The sequence below is a fragment of the Mustela putorius genome, unplaced genomic scaffold, assembly GCF_011764305.1.
Source record: "Mustela putorius furo isolate JIRA1106 unplaced genomic scaffold, ASM1176430v1.1 tig00003834_pilon_pilon_pilon, whole genome shotgun sequence".
Lineage (NCBI taxonomy): Eukaryota > Metazoa > Chordata > Mammalia > Carnivora > Mustelidae > Mustela > Mustela putorius.
This window is the reverse complement of record NW_025421987.1, coordinates 97266116-97290668: the sequence shown is the minus strand read 5'-3', so window position 1 is coordinate 97290668 and position 24553 is coordinate 97266116. Positions and strand designations below refer to the sequence as shown.

Here is a 24553-nt window from a genome sequence, read left to right as displayed (position 1 = left end):
TCCCCCCAGATCCCTAACTCCCGGGTAAGTCACTCTGCCTGCAGACCCGGGAGACCCTCCCCAAGCGTGAGGAGGTGGTCAAATCCGAACCAGGCACTCTGCTGGGAGCGGCTTGGAGCTCTCAACTCCAGACCATCCAGGCAGAACCTGTGTGTACTGGAATGTTAACAACATTCTTGTTATGTTCTGTTGCTGTTAAAATAGAGTACAGTTCGATAATATGGGCATGTGTTTGTGCTCAAATAGTTTGAAAAATACGCTGCTAATTAAGGGGGGGTTGGGGGGGGAAGAGAGAAAACCCCTCATACTTGTTCAGGAACTCTGAAAAGAAAAAAATCATTTATTTATTTATTTATTTATTTAAAGTTAGAAAATTCACAAACTGTAACTGGAAGATTGAAGAAATCAGAGGGGTTTGTGGACTCCGAGGTCTGAAAGAGGCACTCCTATGAGCCGGGTGGAAAGAAGGGTGGGCGGTTGCATAGCGGTGAGCTAGGGATGCTCTCCCAAACCGGGACTATCCCAACCCTCCTGGGGTTCAACCAGAAGGCCCCCTGCTCTAAACCCTTGCCCCAGACTGTGATGGCTCGCCCCATGGAGGACTGCCCTGTAGGCGAGATTAGTGCTGGGGCGCACTAGTGCGGGCGTGGAGATGCGTAGGGGCAGAAAAGAGTGGGGAGATGATTTAGGAACAGACACTTTCCCCTAAAGAATTATATTGATGAAACATAGGGTAGAAAGGTCCAAGTTCAAAGGTCTGTTTATTTTATTATCTTTTTACCCCGAGGAATGTGCCGGCTGGGTTAATGTTTATTCTATTGAATAATCTAGCTTTAGGCATGTCAATAAGAGTCAGTGCTGATTTTGGGGGGGGGGGGCGGGACATGCAGTTTATCCCCAGCGAGGTCCCCGGGCTCGTTGGCTACACTGCCACCTGGTGGTAGATTCCTCCAGGCCCGGGCTGCGGCGGTTCGGGGCAGCTGGAACCGGAGTCCCTGGTTGGAATCCCGGCTCCGCTCACTCAGAGCAGGATGACCAGTTGGAATTCCTCTTTCTGAATTTCAATATCCACAGCTTAAAACGGAGACTATAATAGCTACTGGTGGTGGGGGGAGGTGCGGTGTGTGAGGATTCAATGAGTTAACGAATGTGGAGTGTCTAGTGCGTAGTAAATGTTTAATAAACTGTAACTATTAGTCTCATTGGAAAAGAACTCGATATCCCCATACGGTTCTCTTTTCATCACTTTCATCCTGACTGGAGTGAAGCTACAGAAGACACAGACCCCACATTGGTGGCGGTCACCGCCAAATCAGAGGCCGGAGATACTGGCAAGTGAGAATGGATGGGCCCATCTAACGCGGGATGTTTAGCAGAGATAATGTAAGTTCTAAATTGCATATATTGTCCGCCACGTGTACATATATGGGGGATGCCTTGTTGACCATAGAGACCAAGCCAAAGACACGGAGGGGTTTTAGGAGAAAAGATAGTTCAATGAGAGTGCGCTGGATGACTCTGCACTGAAAATTCCAGTTTGACTGACAGCTATGAAGAAGCAACGTACATGACAAGCCATTAAAATGTTCTTATGCCCTGACTTTGTAATTCCACTACTCGGAATCTACCCAGGGGAAATAATCAGAAATAACTGTATACAAAGATGCCGATTACAGTGTGATTTATAGAAGTGAAAAACTGTAAACAATAAATGTCTAATGATAGAGGACAAGTTCATTAAATTGTGATTTAGCCATATGTAGTACCCATACGTGTCCTTCAAAGTTTCCAAGGGAAAATGCTCATTAGATAAGTTGAGGAGGAAGGGTAAATTAGGATATAATTAGAAATAGAGGACACACGGATTGCATGGAGCACTGGTTGTAGTGCAAAAATAATGAATACTGTTTTTCTGAAAATAAATAAATTTAATTAAAAATTTAAAAAAAAAGAAATAGAGGACAATAACATATTGGCAAAAGTTTCAATTAAATAAAGACATAAAATTTAAAAAGCCTGCCTACCTAATAAGATAGCTTTCAACTTGTGTAATACATAAATTGACAAAACTATAAGGATAAATTGGCAAGTCCAACATTGAACAGGAGATTTTAATACACCTTTCTCAGTAATTGCTAGATCAAGCAGACAAAAAAAAAAAAAACAAAAACAAAAAACAGTAAGGAAAAGGTCGGAAGCCCACAATTTAAAAGCTTAATATAGGGTAACCTGGGTGGCTCAGCCAATTAAGTGTCTGCCTTCAGCTCAGGTCATATCTAAGGATCCTGGGATCAAGTCCTGCATCAGGCTCTCTCCTCAGTGGAGAGCCTGGTTCTCTCTGTTTGCCACTCCCCCTGCTTGTGCTTTTCCTCTCTCTGACAAATCAGTAAATAAAATCTTTATATTAAAAAAAAATAAAAGCTTAATATGATGGTCCTACATGATATGTTGCACACTACAGCTGAAGAAGGAATTTTCTTTTTTTTTTTTTTTAAGATTTTATTTATTTATTAGAGAGAGAGAAAGAGAGTATAAGCCAGGGGAGAGACAGGAGGAGAGGGAGAAGCCAGGGAGCCTGATGAGGGACTTGATTCCAGGACCCTGGGATTCTGACTGGATCCGAAGGCAGACATTTAACCAACTAAGCCACTCATGCACCCTAGCATGTTTTCAAATACACATGGGACATTTATAAAATTTGGTCACATACACATAGAAACCGGTAATTTCAGTACTTGGTGCTAAATTCTAAGACGGGGAGGAATAGGCAGTTTTAGGAGCCAGAGGCTTTTTGGTTAGAAGCCTAGAGAAGATCTCCCAGAGGTGGTTATGGCTAAGATGAGTTTGTGAGGATAGTGTGATAGTGCTCCAGACAAAGGAGCTGGGGCTGGGGGCTGAGCCCACCTCAGGCAGAAGAAGCGGCAGGTCCAAGGGTCCTGAAGCAAATGAAAGCAACTGAGTTTAGAGAATGGCAAAGAACATCCCTTGCTCTCCATAATACCAAGTTCTCTTCACCTGCTTCCAAGCAGTGACCCTGTCATGAATATCCAGGGCCTCACCAAAAGCTATGGCTCAGTTTCCTTCTCTAATAGGAGACAGGGGTCTTCAGTTACCTCCCAGCAGGGGCATGTCCCCCAGAAAGGAACATGAGCTGGGCCCGAAAAGGAGCCACCTGGAGCTCAGGTGTCAGGCAGGCTTGGTGAGCTCACAGCGGGTGGGAAGGTCACAGGACTCCCGAGGCTCTGCCAACAGCTAAAGAAACCCTCTGCCCATCCTCTGTGGGGTACCCCTAATGAGCTGTTGAAGACCTCTCTGGAGGTTGGGCCGAGCAAAGTGGGATCCAGGCCTCGCAGGTCCAGTCTAGTCAATGCGGTGTGATCCAGCTCACACAGAGCGCCCCAGGGCTCCGGCCACCAGTCAAACAGAGGTATCACTGGCTTCCTGCTTGCTGTCCAAGGTGTCACATACAGGCTCATGTTTAGGAGGGAACTCTAGAGGTGTTTGCAACTGTAACTGTCCGAAGTCTCTGGATGATTGAAATGCAGTTTATCCCAAACCTGCTTTCCTGGGCCCATCGCTCCAAAAGACGGTCATCCTTCCTCTTGATCCAGAGCAGGGACTCCCTTTATGCCCCTTTCGGTCCCCCTCCCTGGCTACAGACCAGGAGATGACATGGGACGGCCAGACAGGCCCATTAGCTCAGGAGACAGATATGGAAAGAGAAAACTAACAGGAAGGAGCCCTGTCCAGAAGTCGCGAATCTGCACTGCTGTGTTACTGTCAGCAAGTCACTTCCCCTCTCTGGTCTTGTTTCCTCATTTTTAAAAGGAGAGGAAATCATCTCTAAGGTCATTTCCTTTTCTTTCTTTCTTTCTTTCTTTCTTTCTTTCTTTCTTTCTGTCTGTCTTTCTTTCTTTCTTTCTTTCTTTCTTTCTTTCCTCCAATCTCATTTCCAACTGAAGATTCTGGGATCCAACCATGGAAAAGAACTGGGTCTATTTTAAGGGTCAGTCAAGCCCGTTTTCAGTCAGAGGACATCATCCCTTCCATTGACTTTGGGCTGCTGTGAGATGGAAGGAAGCCGACGTGGGAAGCCCTGAGCCTTTGCTGAGCCGTGGACCAGAAATGAGATGTCACAAGGGGCTGCCGCCAGGACCTGGAGCAATAGGACAATTCTTCAGTCACCCCCCCTAACCAACACAAGCAGGATGAGGGGGACAATGGTGTTTCCTTCAAGCTGGACCAACGTTTTTGATATGCTAATAAGTCCTACTGAGAAGCCAGTCCTCAGTACCTATGTGTATGTGTGTATGTCTATACCTATAGATCTACCTACAGACAGATCTAGAGATGGAACACTGCAATCTCTCTCTTCATATGTATATTTATATGTATTTTATATAGGGGTGTGTGTGTGTGAGTCAAGAAAAAGCAAATTATATGATAAAACGTAGTTTGGGTTCTGGGGAATTTTTAGGGGTGTAAGGGAAGAGATGAAGATCTCTGGTTCACCTAGGGGTCTTCAGCTTGCTGATGGGAGGATGTGGTTGGTGCCAAATCACTGGCCATGAGCCGACTTCCTGTGCCCTGCTGATGCTGGGCTGACTTCCCGAGAGCCATACGTGGTTCTGGGGGCTCAGTTTCAAGAAGGATCCTTCAAACCATAAACTATGGTCTATATGGAATACCACATGGCCAAAAAGAGACTGCGGCGCATGTACTGACATGGGGCAATCTTTGAGATTAAACAGTAAGCTCTCGTTTCTGAGTGTGGAGAGATGTATACACATGTAAAAGACTAGTTCTAGAAGGACACACGGGAGACCACAGTGGTGGTTTCCTCTGTGGAGAAAAACAGGGAGATAGAAAGGTGGGGACTGAGAGGGGAAGGACACAATTTTTCATGTGTGGGCCTTCAGCACTATTTGGAAAAAAAAATTTTTTACCACCTTCATATTTAATTTCTTTATTTATTGGTCAGAAAGAGAGCACACAAATATGGGAAGCAGCGGGCAGAGGGAGAAGCAGGCTCCCCGCTGAGCAGGGAGCCTGATGTGGGACTCGCTCCCAGGACTCTAGGAACATGACCCAAGCTGAAGGCAGACACTTAACCAACGGAGCCACCCAGGTGTCCCTACCAGCTTCATATATTAAAGAAATTTTTAATGCTCTATGGAAATGTCAAGTACAGATTTCACAGTCTAAAAGAGACTCTGTTATGTCTTTTACCATATATGTTTATAATACTATGGAGTCTTTGATTTTAATACTGTGACCCTTTAATTTGACCTCTTTTACTTCCCTGGGTGAGGAAGAGGGAACACTATTTGGCTTGCCTTTGCCTTTACGTACTTGCTGTTGAAAACTACTCTCTACCTTGGGACACCTGGGTGGCTTAGCTGGGTATGCATCTGACTCTTGATTTGGGTTCAAGTCATGATCTTGGGGTCATAGGATCGAGCCCCGCTTCAGGCTCCATGCTTGACAGGGTGTTTGCTTGAGATTCTCTCTCTTCTTCTCCTCCTCTCCCAGCTCACCCATGCTCTCTAAAATAAATAAATCTTTAAAAAAAAAAAAAACACAACCCTATTCTCTACCTTTTTCTCTACTTCTTATAAATAGTAGAAGAAGGGGGACGCCTGGGTGGCTCAGTTGGTTAAGCAGCTGCCTTCGGCTCGGGTCATGATCCCAGCATCCTGGGATCGAGTCCCACATCGGGCTCCTTGCTCGGCAGGGAGCCTGCTTCTGCCTCTGCCTCTGCCTGCCATTCTGTCTGCCTGTGCTCGCTCTCTCTCCCTCTCTCTCTCTGATAAATAAATAAAATCTTAAAAAAAAATAGTAGAAGAAGGAATTTGCTTTACATTTTTATTACACGTATTGTGACCAACCACAGTTGTATTTGCTTCCTGCCTGCACCTGGTACGTTCCTGACAGGCAGACAGTGTACCTCACTGTGGTTAGGAAAAACCACAAGTGTACGTAATTACCTGCTGATCAGTGGAGTGAGGCAGGTGTGGACATTGTCCTTTCCTTCTGGCCCTGGAGCCACATTTTGCTGATAACCTAATTCTTAGGATTTGTTGAATCTCCTGACTTTCTTTAGTTGCAATTACCTTGGGAGCCACTTTTGGTGAATTGTGTGCCCTTGGTACTTTCCTTACCCACACCTCCGTTCATGTTCATTGTGTCCCACTGTCTAGTACCCGTACCAATTTTGTTGAAGTTCCTGTTGGGCCATTTTGCCTGAGGTAGTGACACCATGTTTGGATGAGCTGACTGTCATGTTTCCATTATTATAGTTAGGGAAATATATTTTCAAATTTTATTTATTTTTTTAGAGAGAGGGTGCAAGGGGGGAGGAGGGGGAGAGGGGGAGGGAATCTTAAGCAGACTTCCTGTTCAGCATGGAGTCCAACACGGGGCTCGATCTCACCACTCTGAGATCATGACCTGAGCTGAAATCAAGAGTCAGACGCTTCACCGACTGAGCCACCTGTGCTCAGTATCCATTTTTAACTGCAGAGCCATGTAGTAAAGTCTGATTCTCTTCGTGCAAAACATCTCCCTTTCTCCTGAGTATTTTAATAGCCTTGTGTCTGTTGCTTCATTTTCTTTCTATGGCTACATCACCCTACTGCAGTGGCCTCCAAATTTACAAACGTATTTTACAAACGTATTCCGTATTTGCGGAATCTATACCTCAGCCTGTAATTCCAGCTTTTTTCCAGGTGATCTTCCTCCTGGAGTCCCTCAACTCTGACTCCACTCTGGATGAGGAGTCCTTTCTGGGATTCCTTTTCACCATACCCTGGGCAGACCTTTCATCTTTCACGTTAGATCTCCTCTTTTCTATAACCCATGGATTTCTGATTTTTTATCTTTGTTCCTGTTTTAGTGAAGCACACCCCCCAGGAGCTTCTTGAGAAAAGGTGCCTAAGAAGGGAATTTTTTGAGACTGTATATTCAAAAATGCCTTCACTCTGCCTCACACTTGATTGATAATATGGCCATCAAGTTGGCTATCATTTTTCTTCAAAATTCTGAAGATACCACTCTATTCTTTTCTGGAGTCCAAGAAATTTTTCCCTTGAGAAGCCTGATGGTATTCTGATGGCAATTCTTTGTATATTAACATTACCTCAAACATTTTACTAATGTGAAATTTCACAGTAATGCACAGCGGTGGTCTCTTGAGCATATGCAGAAAGGGCTGGGACCTAGGCATATAACTGTTGTTTTATTCCATAACTGGAAGCCCGTATCTCCCACTCTCCTTCACCCACCTTGCCCATCACCCCACTCACTTCTCTGACAACCATCGGTTGGCTATATATACGTGTCTGTTTCTGCTGTTTATTCGTTTGCTTTGTTTTTTAGATTCCACATATAATCGAATTGCTCCTGGTACAGACTTTTTTTTTTTTAAGATTTTATTTATTTAGTTGACAGAGATCACAAGTAGGCAGAGAGGCAGGCAGAGAGAGAGGAGGAAGAAGGTTCCCTGCTGAGCAGAGAGCCCGATGTGGGGCTCGATCCCAGGACCCTGGGACCATGACCCGAGCCGAAGGCAGAGGCCTTAACCCACTGAGCCACCCAGGTGCCCCCTGGTACAGACTTTCAACCAATCCTTTCCCCACCTTTTTTAACCTCACACTATTCTTTCTTACCAGTATGCTGTTTCCTCTCATTCCTGAGTCTTTGTGAGATTCAGTGGTGTAAAGTAGCTTGCTTCTCATTAATAGTCCTGGTCACTGGTATGTAAGTTTCAGTGGCCACCATTTTACTAAGTCATTTAGCATCTCCTCCATCTTTTTATCTTATAAAATTCTGTGCACATTTATTGTACACAGTTGTATTTTCTTCCATTGCCTTGAAAGGTACTTTAAAACAAACAATAAAAACAAACAAATTCCCATCGTTTTAGAGGAATTTTGAGAAGGCACAAAGATAAACTTGTGACTGTATTTGACATCTTCCACAATATTTGATGAAAGCCTCATTAATACTATTTTTGCTATTACCTTATTATTGAATTTTAGTCTTACATTTTTATCATAATTACCCATCTACTCATCTTTATCATTAAGGCTTCACATATTTTAAACTTGTAAACTTGGGGGTGCCTGGGTGGCTCAGTTGGTTAAGTGTCTGCCTTTGGCTCAGGTCAAGATCCTGGGGTCCTGGGATAGAGGCCCTCCTTTGGCTCCCTGCTCCGTGGGGGGGGTCTGCTCTCCCCGCCGCTTCTGCCCTTCCCCCTGCTTTTGCTCTCTCAAGCACTCTTTCTCAAATAAATAAAATCTTTAAAAAAATGTAAAGTAGGCGCCTGGGTGGCTCAGTGGGTTAAAGCCTCCGCCTTCAGCTCGGGTCATGGTCCCGGGGTCCTGGGATCGAGCCCCGCACAGGGCTTTCTGCTCTGCGGGGAGCCTGCTCCCTCCCCTCTCTCTCTGCCAACCTCTCTGCCTATTTGTGATCTCTCTGTGTCAAATAAATAAATAAAATCTTTAAAAAAAAAATTTTAAAAAATAAATAAATGTAAAGTATCTTAAAAAAGTAATAAACTTGTAAACTTGGAACTGAACTAAGAAATCAGTGTTGCTTAATTCTTTTTTTCTTTTGAGTAACTGCTAATTTTTCTGTATTTGCTAAATAATTGTTTCTCAGTGGGTCTTGGTTTGGCTAGGCCATGAGCTTATAGCTAGAGATATTTCACATTTTATGCCTATGTGTGTATATATATATATATATATATATATTTTTTTTTTTTTTTTTTTAACAGCTCGCTACTCAAAGTCTGACCAGTAGCACTGGCATTAGCTGGGAGCTTGTTAGAAATGCAGACTGAGGCTCCACTCCAAACTACTGAATCAGGAGTCTGCATTTTAACTAGATCCCCCAGCAAGTCACAAGCACACAATTCAAATTGGAGAACTGGTCTGGCATTTCCCCACACATGGCCTCATTCTGTATCCTCCTCCGCTCCCACTCCTGGTAGTACCTAAGACATTTTCTTGTCAAGTATCTTGCAGTTTGAGCATCAGGAAAGTTACCTTTCCCATCCCTTCCCCACCCTCATGGGTCTGTCTCCTCTAGGTTATCTTAACACCTAAAGCCCCCTGCTCCTCTAAAGGGGAGGAAAAAACAAAAGCCTGAAAAAGTACAGGCTCTGGATCCGTGCTATTTGGGTCCAAACTCTGGCTCTACTAGTTACTAGCTGCGGGACCTTGGGCAAGTCATGTCACTGTGCTGTGCCCCAGTTTTGGCTCTAGCAGTAAGCATTTGATGCATGTTAATCTATAGCCTCTGAAATCAAGAACCCAGCAACTGAAGATTTAGGAGTTTCTCCTTGTCTTCTGCTGAATGGTGCTTCTAGCACACAGTTACATAAAAGGAATGTTTTATTCATTTGGACTTTATGCTTCTGAATCAACTAGTTCCACCTTCATCTGGGGGTGAATTTTATAACTATCTCCTGGATCAATAGCTCTCCTAAAACTTCTCCACTTGGGCGACTGCTCACCTGGTGAACATGCTCTCTGAGCTTCACTTTAGGGCATCCACGAGCTTCAGAGTTCAATGATTATTGAGAAAAAGCCTCAGCAATGAGCACAGGAATCAACAGGGGATGGGAACAGTTGCAGGAAGGTTGGGGTGAAAGCCTGCCAAATGTTAGCAATGGTGGGAGGGAGAAATGGGGACATATACTATCTGGTAGGCAGCTGTCCTATGATGGATTTGACTTTCTGAATGTTATGTATGTTAGCTGTAGCTTTTCCACAGATGCCCTTTATAAGAGTACGTTTCCCTCTATTCCCAATTTGCTGAGTTTTAAATCATAAATCAGTGTTGCATCTTTTTTTATATGTATCAAAATGATCATAAGGTACTTCCTTGGATTCTACTAGTATGATGGATTATAGGAATTGACTTTTAATGTTAAACCAACCTTGCATTCTGAGATAACACTACTGGATCATGACATACTATACTCTTTACATATTGCTGGGTCCAATCATCTAATGGTTTAACAATTTCTTCATCTATGTTTATGATGTATATTGATACATCACTTTCTTTTCTTGAAAAAGTCTTTGGCCAGTTTGGCTACCTGTGGGTAATACTGTTCTCATTAAGGAAAAAAAAATGGGAAGGAAGTATTCCCTTTTCCCTATTTTCTGAAAGTCTGTGTAGAACTAAAGCTTTTTCTCCCTTAAATGTTTGATACAACTCATCAATAATGCAATCAAGATATGGGAGTTTTCTTTTGTAGGAGTATTTTTGATACTAAATTTCTTTGGTATAAGGTTACTCAGATTTTCTATTTCATCTTGTATCAGTTTTAGTAAGCTAAATTTCTAAAGGAATTTGTTGACTTTGTCTAATTTATTGGTTTAAAGTTGCCCATAATATTGGTTATTATTCTTGTAATGTCTTTAAGATCTATAATAACATTTCTCACCTCATTCTTGATAGAAATAATTAATACTTTTTCTTTTTCCATCCAGGTTTGCTAGAGGTTTAATTTTATTAGTCTTTTTAAACAACCAACTTTTGCCTTTATAATCGTATTTTCAGTACCATTAATTTTGCTCTTCCTTTCTTCTACTTACTTTGGATTTAATTTGCTCATTTTTTCAATAGCTTATTCCTTCCTTTCAAATATATAGGTATTTAATTTAAAGCTATATAATTTAGGAAGCAAGTATAACTCTATTGATTTGATCTTTATTATTTTATTTCTCTGGGTTACTCACCCTTGAAAGAAATTTCCAAATCTTTTTTTTTCTTCTTTTAGGGAAAACTTTCTTTGAGGAATCAGTAAATTCTACAGGGGGAGAGTATGCATATAAATCTAAAGAAGGATTATAAGGATATAAAAAGCCTAGCATTCCCGTTACATAACTCTTGGTTTTTCATTCCAGTCCAAGCTGGGTGTGTGTTTATTCTAAAGACGCTTGAATTTTAAGAACCCGCAGTTCCTGTTTTGGATGCTATGTTGTAATTACCAGTGACTCATTCAGACATACTCAAGTTTTGGATGTAAATGAAGGTTAAGTATGACTTCAGTTAATTTTAATGCTTTGACTATACCAACTGCATCACTAGTACACTGTCAAGATGAAATCTTCCTCTGTTACTATTTACATTAATGTAATGAGTCATTTTTCTTCAGTCATTCCTTGTATTTTTATATTTAGCTTTGCAGATTTAAACCCAACTCCTCTTTAATAATTCATTTTAGCATTCTGATTTTTAAACAGTTTTGAAAAGGGTTATTGCACTTATTTTCTTTATACTTATTCTGGATATTATGAAAAATAATTTCCGTCATAAAACGTCTTTAAGAGTTTTTTGTTTTGTTTTTTTGAGGGGGTGGGTGCCTGCATGCTCACTTAGTAGAGCATGCAAACTCTTAATCTCAGGGTCATGAGTTCAAGCCCCACATTGGGCATGGAGCCTACTTAAAACAAAAATCAAATTCAAGAGTTTTGTTTTGGGTTTTTTTTTTTTAAAGATTTATTTATTTATTTGACAGACAGAAATCACAAGGAGGCAGAGAGGCAGACAGAGAGAGGAGGAAGCAGGCTCCCCACTGAGCAGAGAGCCCGATGCGGGACTCTATCCCAGGATCCTGGGATCATGACCTGAGCCGAAGGCAGAGGCTTTAACCCACTGAGCCACCCAGGCGTCCCGTTTTGTTTTGTTTATAAAGGAATGATTTGAGCTACCAAGCGAAACTTTTTTTTTTTTTTTTAAGAATTTTATTTATTTATTTGACAGAGAGAGATCATAAGTAGGCAGAGAGGCAGGCAGAGAGAGGAAGGGAAGCAGGCCCCTGCTGAGCAGAGAGCCCGATGCGGGACTCGATCCCAGGACCCTCAGATCATGACCTGAGCCGAAGGCAGTGGCTTAACCCACTGAGCCACCCAGGTGCCCCCCAAGCGAAACTTTTTAAAAAGTCAACCCAAGTCAAGATATTCCTAAATATACATAGTGAGTATTTGCATGATTTAGAAAAATATTTTTCCTAATTAATCTTTTAAAACATAGGTAATTATGGCCTTCTCAAACTGAAACAACCAGTAGAAAAAAAAAACTAGTACATTTTACATTTAGTTTAAAGTTAGTTTTGGAGAGAAGGTTTTGATTTTTAAATGCCAAATGAAAAGCTATGTCATGTGTCAAGAGATGATACAATTCAGTGGAACGAAATTAGTACCTATAAAGATGATCTTTGCAAAAAAAAAAAAAAAAGATGATCTTTGCTTCTAGCAATATTTTTTTAAAAAGTAAAAAATTTTATCGGATTTCAGCATCTTATTTTTTGAAAAACCCAATATTTTGGTAAAATTAAACAATCAAACACTTCAAAACATAATATAGCACATATTATTCTTTTCTCACAGGGCATCAGATACTAATTTGTATAGATAACTTTGTTAAAATAACAAAAATCATATGAAAATCAGCACAATACTTCATTTATTTATTGTATAAGTTTGGCAAACAGCACAAAAATCCAGCAACATTTTAAACATGTAAAAAAGTCAAATGCTGAACAGTACTGGGGATTTTTTTCACATAATTAGTAATAATGAGAACACATTTAAAATACTGCAAAGCTAGCAAAATAAGGGTGCTTGGCTTCTGAACATATACCACGAACACATAAACACACACACACGCACAGAAACAATATAATTTATCTTTACAAAAATTACAGCCAAGCAATAGAAAAGAAGGATGTTAATAATGAAGATACTAACACATATGTTCACTACATATATCTCATACATTGAAATGCTACATCTTGTACCCTGAAATGCCATGTGTAGAGAGCCAAGCAGAGTAAATTTAGGCTCATCACTGAGGTTAAGAATTATCAGAGAAGAATTTAGTGCTTATATGTAACATATTCAATTCAAACTTTCTATATAGCAATTCCTGGATCATAACAATGTGTTTCACTATATATCGAAGAAGTTGAATCTTCTTTTTTGGCAGTATAAAATTTCTGACCAGTATCAAAATTGTGGCAAAACACAAATTGAAGGCATTTTCTAGTGTATGCAAATATTATAGGGGGGCATCAATGAATGTGGAAGAAAATCTTAAAATTTCACACTCAGTTTTTGCTGAGCTTTGTCAAACCAAATAGCTCAATATAAGGCAAGAAAAAATAACCCCCTATAACAGATTAGTGGGTCTTACCAAGTAAAGATAAGAATTTATTATTAGGAAAAAACTCCCTACATAAACAGGCTGGAAACAACTGGCAATGAAACAAACAAATTACCTAACATTTTAACATTCAGTCATTGGTTCAGAAGCCTGACAAACGATCTATTGGTATATATTATCAAATTAACTTTTTGGAATCAGCACCAGTCCCCCAAACCTCAAATTATAATATTTAAGATTCATTAAAATACATCCTTTTTGTGCTGTATAAACACAACTACAATCAAATTAAAGAAAGTTGAATTGACTCAACTTATATATATTTTTGTGTATACTGGGTAGCAACTTAAGGTTTTTTTTTATTTACTTGTGCTTCTGTTCTGGGGCACTTTGATTGAAGAGAAATTCATTTCACAAGATTACATCTTGCTAAAGCATTCCTTAGCATTGGTCCAAACTTGAATTCCCTAAAACAAAACAAAAAACAAAGAAAAGAAAAGAAAACTTTAAAATGTGATTTTGGAAGGATTCTGAAAGCCAAAGTATCTGGCTTACTAGTATGCTAAATTTCACTTTCTGGAATAACTAAAAAGTCCAGCAAATATGACACTACTTCTGGCGATGGCTAATAGAAGTGAATGTCTAATGCTTCTGACAAAAGAGAATTATCTGCATAGCCTATCTTCAAGACGGGGAAAGAGCTACTACAACTTTTCTTTTTAGAAAACTGAGTTTTCAAGAAAATTGAGTTTTAGAAAACTGAGTTTTTCATAAACTCATTTACTCATATCACATGACTGCATCATTTCTATTTGTAAACCAAACAAGTTTTCAGGCAGTTTTTCTATGTAATACTTAAAACAAAAGGAAAAAAACCTTATTAGTTTAACAAATAAATAGAAATTAGCAGATTTTTAAAAAAAATTAATGGCTTATTAAATTATTAGTCTAACAACTAATGTTTTGATAAAAACCAGTAACAGGCTAAATTATCAAATTCTTCTCAGTGGTTCTAACACGCTATTTAGCACAAAGTTAATATAATATACTTAATATGCTTAAACAAAAATGCATGCATATAAAAATAAAACTGTAAAATCTAACAAAGTGGTAGAAACAAAGGTTTTTTGTTTTTAGCAAACAAGACACGTATTCTCGAATGACTGCTAATTCATGAAAAAGCAATATTTTCATACTTAAAGCATGTCAATATTTACCAAGTTATCAAGGCTTCAAACACAAAATAAAACCAAGAATCTTTTTTCTCCTCCTGATGAAATACGAAAAGCAAATTAAGAAAAAATCCTTTAAAATATCTCCAACTGGCTGGATAAAGTAGTATCTGATGAGAGTATTTGTTGTCAGAAAGGCTAAGAGATCTAACGCACTGTTCTAGGAAGATCTCCATGAGACATCAAATGGGCAAATGAAAACGACACCGCAGAGCATGTAACACAGTCCTGTTTTTGTGGGGAAGAGGGAAGTGTGTATTTTCTAAATGACTATAAATGTACAACGACATCTGGAAGGATACACATGAAGTCTGTAACAGTGGTGAGGTTTCAAAAGGGAGTTGGTGCAGGAGGAGAAGAATTTTTACCTAATATGTTTCTGGATTTTCATAATTTTTGCAATAAGAGTATGTTAGTTTTATGATAATTAATTTTTCTGCTCTGATCTTTATTAAATTCCTACCTTCTACTAATCTTGGGCTTTGTTCTTTTTCTAGTCCCTTAAATGCAACGTCAGATTGACATTTTTCTTGTTTCCTGAGGTTAGCCTGTTACCACTATAAATTTCCCTCTTGGAACTGCTTTTGCTGCATTCCAAAGATTTTGAACCATTGTGTTTTCATTTTCACTTGTATCCATGTTATTTTCTGAATATCTCTTTGATTTCCTCACTGACTCCTTACTGGAGGTTTAGTAGCATGCTATTAGCCTCTACATATTTGCATTTTTCCTTTTTTTTTTTTTTTGGCTGAAGATTTTATTTATTTCAGACAGAGAGAGAAAGTGAGAGAGCGCATGAGGGGAGAAGGTTAGAGGGAGAAGCAGACTCCCTGTGGAGCTGAGAGCCAGACATGGGACTGAATCCCAGGACTCCAAGATCATGACCTGAGTTCAACCAACTAAGCCACTCAGGCGCCCTCCAGTTTTTTTCTTGTGACTGATTTCTAGTTCATACAATTGTGGTCAGGAAAAATGGTATTATCTCAGTCTTAAATTTTTTTTTAAAGAATCGAGAGAGAGAGCGAGAGAGAGAGCGCAAGACAGCACAAGCTAGGGGGAGGAGCAGAGGGAGAGGGAGCAAGGAGCTCAATGTGCGGCTTGATCCCAGGATCCCGGGATCATGACCTGAACCAAAGGCTTAAGCAACTGAGCCACCCAGGCATCCCAGTCTTGTTAAATTTTACTGAGACTTGTTTTGTGGCCAAATGTGTGATTATCCTGGAGAATGTTCCATGTGCACTTGAAAAGAATATATATTCCGTTGCTCTGGGAGTTTATATTCTATATATATATATCTGTTAAGGCCATGTGGGCTAAAGTGTCACTCAAAGATACTGTTTCCTTATTTATTTTCTGTCTTGATGGTCTACCCACTGATGTAAGTGGGGTGTTAAAATCCCCTACTACTGTTGTCTTACCATCAATTTCTCCCTTTGTATCTGTTAATATTACTTCACAGTGTTCCAGTGTCTGGTAAGCATTTACAAGTGTTCTATCCTCTTGTTGGACTGTTCCCTTTATCATGATGTAATGCCCTTCCTTGTCTCTTGTTACAGTCTTTGTTTTAAAGTTGGTTTTGTCTACTTTGTCTGATATAAGTATTGCCACCCTTGCTTTTTTCCCCATTTCCATTTGCATGGAACATCTTTTTCCATATGACAATTCTTAAAATTTAAAAAGATAAAGTAGCTTAAAAATTAATCAAGTATTTCTTGATTCAACAAATTAGAAAATTCACTACCAAAAAGGTTAACCAAGAAAACACTTAAAAGTGATCCTTGATTTTTAAGTGCTAGGATTAATACTTATGTAAATTTTTGAAAAGATTTTATTTACTTTTTTATCAGAGCAAGCACAAGCAGAGGGAGCAGCAGAGACGAGACAGAAGTAGGCTCCCCACTGAGCAGGGAGCCTCATGTGGGACTTGATCCCAAGACCCAGGGATCATGACCTGAGTCGAAGGCAGACACTTAAGCAACTGAGCCACCCAGGCATCCCTGTAAGTATTTTGTTTTGGTTTACTACTGCTACAATTTAGTCACTTGATTACATGCAATTGCCACTTTGGATAGCTGACATTATAATGAAGTATGGTATATCTGAAAAGTTAATACTCAAGTAAAATAAACAAAATATAGATACCCATATCCATCTGAGAAAAACTAATATTAATCTTCTCTTCTACTTAATTTTAAGTTCATAAAAAAAAAAGAACACTGCAGATTTTCAAATATAAAAATCTATTCCACTTAAGGAAAAAATACACGATGAAACTTTATAGTACTGTTCTTGGGAAACAAAGTGAATACACATCTTTTTAATCTCATGTGCATATACTGGCTTCCTATAGTTATCACAGGACACATGAGTAGATACACAAGCTATGCAATGGTATATTCAAATACACCTACAGTGTTATCTTTTTTATTCAGAGATTAATTTTCAGCACCCTCAACCATCCCACCCTAGGTAAAATGGGGGAGAAAAGTCCTTTGAGCCATTATATAGTCTGCATTTTACTTTGTAAAAGCAGCAAACGGAAGATTGCAAGGAGTTTATGAATAAGTCTTTTACAAAAACAAAACAAAACCAACTCAAAAAATTGGTATTACCTTTCAGACCTCCCAAGATCAAAAAAAGAAAGGTTACAAAAAGGATTAAATGTGAAGCAATCTGTGAAGCAGGGAGGCAGCAGGAGTTGGCAGGAAAAGCAACAGATAAAAGCACTATCAAGCTGTGGGGCACCTGGGTGGCTCTGTCCTTAGGTGCCCTACTCCTGATCTGGTCTCAGGTCATGATCTCAGGGTCATGGGATCGAGTCCCGTGTCAGGCTCTGTGCTCAGCATGGAGTCAGGGATTCTCTATCTCCTTCTGCTCCTCCCCTTCCCACTCGCACACTTGCTTGCTTGCTTTCTAATAAATAAATGAGTAAGTAAATAAAGTAAAAAAAAAAAAAAAACCCACACATACTATCAAGCTGCAATCACACTCACCCATGGGCATGTGCAGATGGATCACTCATGATTTTAACGTCTCTTAAATGACCTCAGAGATCCACTATGTGAAGTAACTTACACTTGAACTCGAGCACAAATATGAATTTGCCCAATACTAAAGGAGCCCACGTGTAATGCTAGAGTCCGGTATTTACATCTTAAAATGTCTTTGCTCTCTATGCTACTGCTGGTGATACCAAGTGGAAAGAGCTAGGGAAGTGATGATGTCTAGCTAGAAAAAACACATTTGGAGTGAATTAAAGCACAAACTGTTTATATGAGTATGATTTTTCCCTCTAAGAAGGTCTTTGTAACTGTGAGAAATCATCTTGTTATACGATTTACAGAGATAATGCATGTTAAAGCTCTTGGTAAATGGTGACGAGCTAAACATTATGTAAAGCATTGGTACTAACAGACACACAGGTAGATCATGGGTCTTAAAAAAGAAGGAATGTTTTTGGGGCGCCTGGGTGGCTCAGCGGGTTAAAGCCTCTGCCTTCGGCTCAGGTCACAATCTCAGGGTCCTGAGATCAAGCCCCGCATCGGGCTCTCTGCCCGGCAGGGAGCCTGCTTCTCCCTCTCCCTGCCTGCCTCTCTGCCTACTTGTGATCTCTGTCAAATAAATAAATAAAATCTTTAAAAAAAGAAAAAAAGAAGGAATGTTTTGTATTTTGTTCTTACCATAGTGTTTTAAAGATTTCAGCATTGTCAAAACACTTATTTAAACAGAATAAGCTTCCATGTTCTTATTCTACTATGGGTATCAGTCACATGAAAGACTTACTATGACAACAAACCATATCATAACCATATTTCCCCCAAACAATGTTTAAGCTATCTTCCAATCATAGTACTATAGATCACTGTTAGGAATAGTATCTTACCCCCTTTAACCCACTGAGCCACCCAGGTGCCCCAAAAACATTCCTTCTTTTTTAAGATCCATGATCTACCTGTATGTCCGTTAGCATATAGAAAATCATATAATCCAAGTAACATTGTTGGTACATATTTACAAATACTAGCTATAAACAGGCATATAAATTTGGAACTTCAGGTGAGTGAAGACTTAATAGTTAACATTCTGGTTATCATACTCTTTCAAAGTTAAGTAAATAAACTGGAAAACATTCTGGAAAGGGGAGAACAATGGGCTTTAGAATAATAATCACTCTGGTCCAAATAAGAGAAACCAGTTTTAAAGAAATTTGCAAGCACTTCTGAATATACTTGTACCTTCACCTACCTTTTTGCACATACTGATCTGCATGACTGCATAGCTTATGAGGGCCTCCTTTAAATCATGGTTCTTTTGTTCTTTGAAGCGTTCAATATCAGCCCAAGCGTTTTTCACAAATTCTCTGAAATAAAGTGTGTAGTCATCATTATTATTCTTATTCAAATTCAGCTCACTATATTATAAATTCTAATAACCAGTTCTCGTTTGCATTGGTTTTTATCTATATGGAGGAAAAAGCTATCGTCTGTATAAGATATTCTATTTTTCTCTTCCAAAAATCATACTGGGAGAAGCAGCAGAGACTGTCATACATTCGTCTACATTTTAATAATCAATATTCTTGCCATAAGAATCCCAGCTTTAAATTATTCCTCTAAAACAGATGTGGATGGCTCTCTGAACCAGCTCACAAGCCTAAAAGAGGCCAGGTGAAGTCCTCCTGGGGTCACTAGAAAACATATACTCTTTTGACAAGATATATATCTATCATAATTATTATATACTTGCCCTTTTTTAAAATAACTTCATGTAGTTGGGTTTTTTTTCCCAAGATTTTATTTATTTATTTGACAGAAAGAGAGAGAGAGAGTACGTACAAGCAGGGGGAGCTATAGGCAGAAGGGAGAAGCAGGCTTCTCCCTGAGCAGGACCCCAGGATCATGATTTGAGCCAAAGGCAGATGCTTAACTGAGCCACCCAGGTGCCCCTATAAACTTGCTTTAAACAACCAGAGTTTTAAAAATTCTGAGAGGCATTTGTCTCTTTAAATTCCATTCATAAAAGTTTGCTTTTATTTATTTGGTACAAACAGTTCTAACAATTAACAAAAATACCTCAACACCAATGATAGATACACTGTTGCTCTGCCTTCATCTACTGATCATCAGATGAAAAACAACAGCAAGGAAAATAAGCGAAAAAGTGATGCCAGAACTTTGATAGCAGCATTTCCAGAAATATTTATGAAGTAATTACATGCCAAGCCCAATGAAAGATGTTAAACCATAAAGATGAAAAAGACACAGTCATTGGCTTTGAAAGGCAATTAATTTAGGCAGGTACAAGCACAGAGAACAACTGACCACCCACAACAAAACTGCCATGCTATCGTGGCATGAACGAAGGGCTATGAGAGCCTATGAGGCTAGCAGTAAAAGGAAGCAGCATGAGAGCTGGGAAATGAAGAACGATCAGGCTTTTGTCAAGTGACGGAGAAGAAAGGGTGAAAGGTATGTGCAAAGGACAGAAATTAGGAAATGTGCAGGAACTCAATATTATAAGTTGAAAGTCTTCTTACTCTTTTCCCCCATAATAAAAATGTTTCTATAACATGATTTTCGATCATTCAAATTCCTTAGGAATTCAATCACTACATTTTATTTCTTTACAGATTTATTTATTTGAGAGAGGGGGAGACAAGAGGGACAAGAGAATTTGAGGGAGAATCCATGCCTCGCACAGAGCCTGACGCGGGGCTCGATTCCAAACTGCAATATCACAACTTGACCCAAAACTGAGAGACAGACACTTAACTGAGCCACCCAGGTTCCCCTCAATCTCTACAGTTTAGAAGAACCATTATGGTGGCACCTGCCTGGCTCAGTCAGAGGAGCCTGTGACTCCTGATCTCAGGGTTGTAAGTTCAAGCCCCACACTAGGTATAGAGACTACTTAAAAATAAAATCTTAAAAACTAATGCCCTGGAAGAACAGGCTATAACGCAGCAATGTTAATGAGGTAGGGACAAGGTATAAAAAAAAAATCTGCCATGTAGTATGTATGTCTAGCTTTGTTACACATCTCAGCATTTTTACCTGCCTTCCAGATTTTTAGACTTTAACTGTTGTTCTCCTTCATTTATTTGTTCTTCTAGCACCTTTACTCTGGCTTCTCTCTGCTCTGGAGTTTCTTGACCAAAGAGCTTGGTAGTCATTCCCTTCAAAGAAAACATTCTCACGGTCTAAAAGGAAATAAAACAGGTGAGTGGATACACAAAATGTGGCACATATGTACAAAGAAGTATTATTCAGCCTGAAAAAGAAAGGGAATTCTGACACATGATACTACAAGGATGAACCTGAGAACATTATGCTAAGTGGAAATAAATAAGTCACAAGACAAATACTGTATGATTCCACTAAATGTAAAGTATCTAGAGCAGTCAAAGTCATAGAGACAGAAAGCAGAACAGTGATTGCCAAGGGCTGGAGGGAAGGGAAATTGATAGTTGATGTTTAATGGTACAGAGTTTTAATTTTCAACAGGAAGAGAGTTCTGGAGGTTGGCTGCACAATGATGTGAATGTACTTACTACTACTGAACCATACTCTTCAAAATGGTTAAGATGATCCCTAGTATAACCATTTTTTTTTTTTAATGTATTCGACAGAGAGAGAGAGATCACAAGTGGGCAGAGAGGCAGGCAGAGAAAGGGGGGGAAGCAGGCTCCCCACCAAGCAGAGGGCCTGATGTGGGGCTCAATCCCAGGACCCTGGGATCATGACCCGAGCTGAAGACAGAGGCTTTAACCCACTGAGCCACCCAGGTGCCCCCTAGTATAAGCATTCTTTAACCCATGCTCTTGTAAAACTGCTCTTGTAAAACTTTTCATATCAGTGTAAATTCAATAGGTGTACTAATTTTTCCCACTATTTTGTAAGCTTGAAATCATAAGACTTTAAAAAGAAAAATACAGGGGCACCTGGGTGGCTCAGTGGGTTAAACCTCTGCCTTTGGCTCAGGTCATGATCTCAGGGTCCTGGGATCGAGGCCCGCATGAGGCTCTCTGCTCAGTGGGGAGCCTGCTTCCCCTCATTCTCTGTGCCTGCTTCTCTGCCTACTTGTGATCTCTGTCTGTCAAATAAATAAATAAATCTTTTAAAAAACACAGAAAGAAAGAAAAATACAGACACCTGGGTGGCTCAGCGGGCAGAGCACGTGACTCTTGATCTCATGGTTTTGAGTTCAAGCCTCACATTAGGTGTAGAGATTACTTAAAAATAAAATCTTTCAAGATAGGTAGATATATACATATATAAAGAGAAGAAGAAAAAGAGAAAACCCCCAGTTTAAAAAGAGAAAAAACCAGTTTAAAAAAATGGTTAAGCTGACAAATTTTGCTATGTATATTTAAACCACAATTAAACATTTTTTTAAAAAATGAGAAACAAAGGGGCACCTGGGTGGCCCAGTGGGTTGAGCCGCTGCCTTCAGCTTGGGTCATGATCTCAGGGTCCTGGAATCGAGCTCCATATCAAGCTCCCTGTGTCAAATAAATAAATAAAATCTTTTTTTTTTAAGATTTTATTTATTTATTTGACAGATAGAGATCACAAATAGGCAGAGGCAGGCAGAGAGAGAGAGAGAGAGAGAGAGTAGCTCTCTGATGAGCAGAGAGCCTGATGTGGGGCTCAATCCCAGGACCCTGGGATCATGATCCGAGCTGAAGGCAGAGGCTTTAACCCACTGAGCCACCCAGGTGCCCAATAAATAAAATCTTTTAAAAAAGAGAGAGAGAAACAAAACCTTTTGGCATTTTCCCATACCTCAGACAGAAGCCTCTCAAGTCATAACCAAGGGGCTCCTAATATGATTCCTAACACTGGAATAATATGGAATAGTCAAAAAGAAAAAAATTCTAACTGAACTTCTTATCAGATGGAGAACTTCTATGTGAAGTACTAGGCAAGTTATTTCTTTAGATCAGAGGTCATATTTTTGTATTTCTTTAGGACACTAAAAAATAGATAAAATTCAACAGGCAATAAAGAAAATAGACCAAACACACACAAAGAAACAAAAAAAATTTTAAATCTGTATAATACACACTGAAACTTGGGTATCTATCTATAAAATAGGATGCCTTCGCTTGGAGGGAAGCCTCAAGCATTGCAGCTTCAACACCTCTTCACTCTCCATAGCTAACTGAAACATTTTTCCCTTCACATGGAGGAGTAGAGAACCCTGCTCCCTGAAAATGGCCTGGGAAGTTCCCGAGTTTTAAAAATAAATCAAGCCGAGTGTATACATGTTTTGTGGCCAAGAGTCTTTTCCCACATACATCTGCAGCTTTTCAGACATACCAAAGTACTTGTTAACTACGAAGCGGCTGATAAATGGTGGCACTGTCACTGTTCCATTATTTCCAGGTTGTGTATTCTCACTATACTTTATTCCAAGAAAATGGCTGGACAGTGGAAAACTGATTATAAAAATGGTCTAAGGTTCATACAATAAGATATGGAATTTTCTTCAAAATATTGACTGTATACCAAAAGCTCCTTCTTAGCAGAGAAGCACTAATTTTAACTGGGTAAGGCTTTTCAAAGTAAACTAAAATATCTCTAATACATTTTATAAAAGTAAACCTGACAAAGGTCATTATTTCAATCACAAAGAATGTTTTTTCATTTGGACTTACCATAAATGAAAAGATACTACAAAGAGCAATGTTGGCAGAATTTTTTTTTAAGATTTTATTTTTAAGTAATCTGTACACCCCATGTCAGGCTTGAACTCACAACCCCGAGGTCAAGAGCTGCATGCTCCACTAACTGAGCCAGCCAGGTGCCCTGGCAGAATTTCTTAAAATGCCATATAAATACAATGTTTTAATGGCTTATGTCTTTTTATATCAAGATCACAACCCAAAGAATTATAAAGTTGCTCATAAATTATTCCCCTATAAAAGCTACAGGCATCCTTAGTATTATAGCTACAGCTACTTCCTTATATGGCTTGTGGCAATGATGCAGATACCCAAATGGAAACACTCACCCCAGTTGCCAGTTCCTCACATTGCTGCTTTTTGGATGCTAGGTCCTGAGCAGCCATCTCCAAGTCATACTGCATAAGTTCATGTTTCCTGCATACAGCCCTAGGGATGAAAAAAAGTGCTGCCACTTAAGTTTTGTGGCTTCCCTTTTAACATATTAAAATTTTTTTCAGGGGATGAGGGGAAGCATTCAGAATGTCTTACTAGGCTCAGAACTAGTGTAGATAGAATTTTCAAGTTTAAAATGTAGTAGCCCAATATTAAAAATTAAATCTAGCAAAACCTAAGCATAAAATTTTTACATATACTTAACCAAAAAGGGTTGCTTTTTAGATATCTGCAACATTTTTTTCAATAAACTCACGATTACTACATACATTAACAATAAAATCTTTTGTATAACTCAGAAACTAATGGTGGAATCTTATAAACCAACTGAATATTCTTTGAAAACATCTCTCAACATTTCTTTTTTATACAGAAATGTCTTAGTTGTGAGGTGCCTAGGTGGCTAACTTGGCTAAGCGTCCTACTCCTGACTTTGGCTCAGGTCATGATTTCAGGCTCATGAGACTGAGTCCCAGGCCAAGCTCTGTGCTCAGCAGGGAGTCTGCTTGAGAGTCTCTCCTTCTCCCTCTGCCTGCCCTGGCCCCCTGCTTGCACAGATGCCCTCTCTCTCTTTCAAATAAATAAATCCCAGAAAAAAAAAAAATGCCTTCGTTTTTATCATAAAATCCACAGCATGAAAAAAAAAAAAGATTCTACTACAGGAATGCACAAAATAAAAAAGTTTTAAGAATTCTTTCTTTTCCCTAACTCCCAAACAAAATCTATATGAACAGATGGTGCATATTCTGACAGACCATAGGTAGGCACTTACAAATACACATATGCACATGCCTCAAGTGATTCTACATCTCATCTTACTTAACTATGTACCATGGACATATCAATATACATTAATCTTTCCTACAGTGCTTAAGAACTGTGCAGAATTCCACTGCATTCAGCAACTTCTTTTGCTTTGTAATGTGACCTTGGACTCCTGACGACTCAAAGTCTTAGAAGGAACAAGGCTAACAATGTGTGGACATTTTCACACCAGTTACCGAAGAGCTAATGGCAAATT

At 39.4% G+C, this 24553-nt stretch overlaps 1 protein-coding gene across 1 annotated transcript in view; it reads right to left on the bottom strand.

The window, feature by feature from the left end:
* Window positions 1-12457: 12457 nt before the first annotated feature.
* SNX4 (sorting nexin 4) overlaps window positions 12458-24553 on the bottom strand; it is a 67354-nt gene continuing 55258 nt past the window's right edge. Inside the window, exons 11-14 of the mRNA XM_004745398.3 lie at window positions 23427-23526; window positions 20465-20610; window positions 18657-18771; window positions 12458-13646 (exon numbers count right to left, since the gene is read on the bottom strand). Of these exons, the coding sequence (XP_004745455.1) occupies window positions 13599-13646; window positions 18657-18771; window positions 20465-20610; window positions 23427-23526 (409 nt within the window). The 3' untranslated portion in view covers window positions 12458-13598. The remainder of the gene's footprint in view (window positions 13647-18656; window positions 18772-20464; window positions 20611-23426; window positions 23527-24553) is intronic.